General features: G+C 34.6%; 1 protein-coding gene across 1 annotated transcript; it reads right to left on the bottom strand.

Moving 5' to 3' along the window:
- Positions 1 to 2,668: 2,668 nt before the first annotated feature.
- LOC136815260 (GTP-binding protein Di-Ras2-like) lies at positions 2,669 to 4,975 on the bottom strand. Its single transcript, XM_067071703.1, has one exon. The coding sequence runs from the start codon at positions 4,261 to 4,263 to the stop codon at positions 3,562 to 3,564; it is 702 nt and encodes a 233-aa protein (XP_066927804.1). The 5' UTR covers positions 4,264 to 4,975; the 3' UTR covers positions 2,669 to 3,561.
- Between the last annotated feature and the right edge of the window lie 536 nt (positions 4,976 to 5,511).

Below are 5,511 nucleotides of genomic sequence, written 5' to 3' on the forward strand. Positions count from 1 at the left end.
GGGAATTCGTAAATGGTAAACTGCATACTGATACAGTCTGCTAAACATTTATATGGTAATATTTGCTCTTCATCTTTGATTTTTTCTACAGTGATTAGATTGACACATGCGCGATAAAATTTCTATTATTTGTCTTCAGAGGTTACTATTTTCTTTGAAAACTTAACCTCTGATACTCAGGGTACTCCTTTTATGGTAGAGAACATTTCTGCCAAATTTCAAGTCTATATCTTTTCTAGATCAAAAGTTATGCAAGGCTGGTGGAAAACACCCCCCCCCCTTGAGAATACAAAATCCGAAAAAGCCTGATAATAATAGGGTAAAGGCCCACTTGCGCTGCGCGGCTGGGCCAAAAAGAAAACAATTTTCGTTATCTACTTTTCATGATATTTCCAAGTTCAGTTTTGTACTCAAAGACACACACATACCATGTTCATGCACATACCCATACAAACACATATTGTTAGATATCAAGTTAATGTTAAGTGCAACTTAATATTGAAACTGTTTTTAGAGTAAATTTGAGACTTTACTAATTTGCATACCTTATCGGGCCTTTTTACACCGGCCCTTATTGGCGTTGTTTTTAGGCTCTTGGCGTAATAAGGATCGGCGTTAAAAAGGCCGGTGTAAAAAGGGCCACAATATAGCAAATTTTACTTAAAGGTTTTACCATTTTTCTCTATTTAAAGGATTTTAGGTATGATTCGAAGATAAAAAATTATCCATTGTTTTACTCGATCTCTAAAACATTGCAAAAATTAGTGATTTTCAACGGAATTTCCAACCGTTTACTACTGAAAAATGATATTTTAATGTAAATTATAGCCATTCTAACAAATTTTGGCGTTGATTACGGCCCTAATTGGCGTAAGCCTAAAATCAGGCTGTGTCGTAATAAGGGCCGGCGTAAAAGGGACCGGCGTTAAATCAGGACTGGCGTAAAAAGGGCCGATAAGGTAATTTGAGACATTCCAGATCAGGACTGTTCGAATGTTATTCTTATGAAATTGGTGTGATAAAGCATAAGTGATACAGTAGCGTGATGACAGGGGTGGCAACACCCCCCCCCCCCCTAGTGGCCAATATATTTTGAGGGGGACACCGAAAGACAACGGGAGCAAAAAGGCTATAATTACTAATTTCAGCGCTTCTTTGCTTATTTGCACCTTAGAATTAGTAGTTTTCAGCCTAAAGAAATAATACCTAAAAACTTTTGTGCTTGATTTGCTCGGGTAGTTTAAAAAAAGTTATTCTATTTTTGATATAGCTCGGGTAATTTAAACAAAGTTATTCTATTTTTGATATACAAATCAAAAATGCCAAATTCTGCTCTGCTGGGGGTCTAATTTCAAACTTAAATCATATTTCCCGGTTAAAAATATCCCTTTCTTCGATTTAACAGCCAAAAACTTTTAAAAAATTGAAAATTTTCTCAAATATTGGCATTTTTAGATTTCTGTAAACGGGACCTTATCAAAAGTGAAATATTTCACCAAAAACTGATTTTGACCTAATGAAAATGCTTCAAAATGGTCGGAAAAGGGTTATTTTCAAATTTTTGGGGTTTTCTCCTAATTTTAGACCCCCCGCAGAGCAGAAATCGGCATTTTTAATTTTCAAAGACATCAAGGTCATAATATTTGAGAAAAAAGGGAAATCCACCGGGAAGTTTTTGAACCACAATCGATTTGTAAGTGCTCTAAAGTAGGTTGGAAGGGTAGAGTTTTAACTCTGAGTTTCAACATGAGACTTAACACTTAGCACCTTAGGATCTGAGGATCCAAAAGTTCAAAAATAGTCCAATAAGACTCAGAATATAGCCTGGAAGTCTTCCAACCCCTCCCAAATTGAAATATTCGATTAAATTAAAAAGATAGCCAAAAATCGACTTTCTCGCCAGAACTTTAAATCTTGAAAAACGTTAAAATAGCCAAAATTCTCAATATATTATGACCTTAATTGTAGCTCGGGTAATTTAAAAAAAGTTATTTTATTTTTGATATAGGGCGCTTTCGAAAATTGCCTCCCTAATTTAGTTTAATCAAATTTTTGTCGACCCACCACCCCAACTGAATGTTAATAATGCGCTGTAGAGTCTATAGTTCCGGGAGGAAGGGAGAAAAAGTACCCTCACCCCGACAAAAGAAGGCAGCACCAATATATTGACAAGCCAGAGAATTTTGTCGGCGGCCAGGGCTGAAAGTTTGTTAATCAGCAGTTTCTCGCCAACTTTTGTTCGTTCTCCTATACGCCTTTATATTCCCGCCCTCTGACATGATTAATAATGTCAGGATGAGGTTTAAAAAAAAAATTTCAAATGAAAGATGAAACTTCACGGTATTTTTTCATTTGTGACGACTTTTCAGTGAACGGAGAGAGGGCACCGGGTTTTTTTATTAGAACCAAGTTTATAAGGATATTTAGGCTGAATAAAATAAGAACATCGTAAGAACATGGATATCCTGAGGATTGAAAAGATTAACTTATAATTGCAGTAATTATTTTATTTCTCACTTTTTAAATAATAAAAAAAACGTCAATATCAGAATTGTTGTATTAAAAAGACAGTATTTCATCTCATTAATCCATCAATTAGTTGCGGTTAAGATCAATTTTTGTCTAGGGAATGGAATAATTCAATAAAATATGTGTAGTTTTGTTGATGTGAAAGTAAAAAATCTTTCCCCAAGAAATGTTAAAAATAACAAGTTAAAATACTTTTATCATAATTTACATATATACAGGAAAATGAAAATATTACAAAATTTATCGTAAAGTCTCAAGTCATGAACAATAGAAACCCAGGGTGAGAGGTTTATTTCTATTTTTGTAAGAACAGAAAACCCTGATACCTTTGGAGAGGTACTTAAAAATCGACATTCCATAATACTATTGTTTTCCTGAACACGCGCCAATTTGATGACGATTGACTATGTTTAGTGTCAAGTTACACGAGCCCATTCATGTTTCAAGAGTATTTTTCGATCGGTAATATCTACTTAAAGCTTGATTTACATTTTGAAAAAAAATCTTTTAAGGTCGCAAAATCTTCTAGCAAGAATCGATAACAAAATATTCAACACAATCTAAACTTAAAGGAAAGCTGTATCTTCCGTTTTAGATCAATTTTGGAAATTAAATTTTCATCGTAAAAAGGAAATCGTGGCGACTAAGTGTAAATCTAGTCTTATGGTTAGAATGAATTACCTACCTACTACAATTAGCAAGATGTATGTCGAAATCCAAGCCCTATTTTTGAAGTGTATACAAACAAAGATTGTTTGTCGTCAATGCCCTCTCTCTCTATAGATTGACCAAAAACTTGGCTATTTTATGTTCCTTTGATAAAGTTAGAAAACAAAAGTCTGCCTTCATGCTTGAACTCTGACTAATTTGGCAAAATTATTAGATACATGCTGAAACTGAAAATCCTAAAATTTTAAACACTAGCAGAGGACGTGCCCAAGTTTCCATAGAAAACTCTGTTGTTTTTGTTTGAGTTATCAAGTATGTCTCAATGATTCATATCAATCTAAGAGGGTTTTGTATGCAAAGTTTTTAATCTGAATCTGAGTCAGAAGAACTATCAGAGCTAAAACTGTTCGATAGATTTAGTAAGAATGATTTAACGCCTTTTTTTCTTTGTTGTTGTGGAGTGTTTTTAGCCTTCATTCTTTGTTCTGCAAATAATCTTCGTTTGATGGTCGCCGTATATCCAATTTTCTTGACCATCGTTATAAATGTTTCTGTAATATTTTCATCGTCCTTCGCTGAGACTTCAATATAAGAGCAACCATGTTGTACCGCCGTTTGAAGTCCTTTCTCAAAACTTACTTCACGCTCTCCCGTTAATTCCAAGTCTTTTTTGTTCCCAACTAAAACACAAGGGAAATTCTGTCCTTTTTGTTCGCTAACTTCTGCGATAAGTTTCTTTGCTACTTCCAATGATTTTGATGCTCCGACTGAATAAACAACAACAAAAGCTTGGCATTTTGTGATGGTTAATCGAAGCATCATTGGAAATTCAAATCCACCTGCAGTATCGAATAATTGTAAACAAGCAACTCGTCTATTGTCTTCATGAAGAGTTGTCATGTGAACTTCAGCTGCTGTCGGTGTATAAGTTTGTGTGAATGATCCATTAACTAATCGTTCGATGATACTTGATTTACCACAAGCTGTTTCTCCTAAAACGGCTACATCGTAATATGGAGTAACTTCGCCTTTTGGGCTTCGAGCTAACTTTGGTGTTTTCCTCATTATATCGCTATAAAATCACAGACCTCAAAATCTTGTTCGACTTTGTCGTCTGGTCGCTGCTGCCTCTGTACGGTCGCTGTTAATGTACAAAAATGCTTCTTCTATACTAATGTATAGAAATGCTTTTGACAAAAGTCGCGCTGTAAAATGTCTTTCTCCAATAGACGGCAATGGTATTTATACTACTCTTGAAAAATATCCGGACGCGATTTCTTTCTTGTTTGTATGGTGTGGTTAATCCCCTTTGTTTAGAAACGGAAAATAAATATGATACTGTTTATGTTCAAATGCAATCCAACTCGGCGGCATGCGATTAATTTTAATATCGATAGTGACCTATATCAATGCTCTATGTTTTAGATTTCTCCGCTCGGCTTTGTCGTATTTTGCTGCCAGGAATGTGATATCTTTAGTAGGTGTCTTTTCAATTTTTTCTTTAATTTTGGTACTGCAACTTCTTCAATTTAAGTGTATGCAGTACACACAAATACAAATCGTGTTTCTTCTTCTTTTCTAATGTTTTCCTTTGCTGTGTTCTTGAAATATTTTTCTTCAGCTGCGCGGCGTAGATGCTTCAAGCCTTGAACTCTTACTGTAACCTCTTTAAGTGACTAGTGATTTGTTGGTGGATCTTTATGTCCTTTATTTATACCGTTTCCTACAGCCGTCGTTGACTGGTTCTATACTTGTCTGAACTGATTTCTTTCTTAGAAACTCTCTCTCTCTATTTATGCTTACTACGCATACACCTCTTACTGAAAGATATTTGAAAATATGTAACAGATATTTACCACTTTGTAGAGTTTTTATTAGAAAATGGATCACGCAGAAATCTTGTTCAAAAGGAACTAATCTAGTTTGAGAGATTGTGGGTCGTTGAAGTACAGTTGTATGTTCGCTGGAATCAGGTATATAAGAATCTAGCCTAGGCAGCATAATCGATGCACATTTTTCTGTTGATTTATGGAAAACATCTATGTCTTATCCTTTCTGATATTGACTAGATTCAATTTCCATCTGACATTCTTATAAATAATAGTTTGTCACGCGTCAAGTTATTTGACAGGTCATCAACAAACAAAATTATGGAGCGATTTATTAACCTTTCATACGAGACGAAAGAATTTTGATGGTTCCAGTTACACTTTCTATGTTGACATTTTAGCGTTTCTGAAGCTTGTAAACCAAGAAAAAACGTTCAAACAATGTCAATAAAACGTCTACAACCTTTCATCTACAAATGTTATG

This window comes from Clytia hemisphaerica, unplaced genomic scaffold (genome assembly GCF_902728285.1).
Source record: "Clytia hemisphaerica strain Z4C2 unplaced genomic scaffold, Clytia hemisphaerica genome assembly, whole genome shotgun sequence".
NCBI lineage: Eukaryota > Metazoa > Cnidaria > Hydrozoa > Leptothecata > Clytiidae > Clytia > Clytia hemisphaerica.

Coding starts and splice junctions, on each gene's coding strand:
- LOC136815260 (XM_067071703.1), bottom strand. CDS start 4,263: ATGAGGAAAACACCAAAGTTAGCTCGAAGCCCAAAAGGCGAAGTTACT.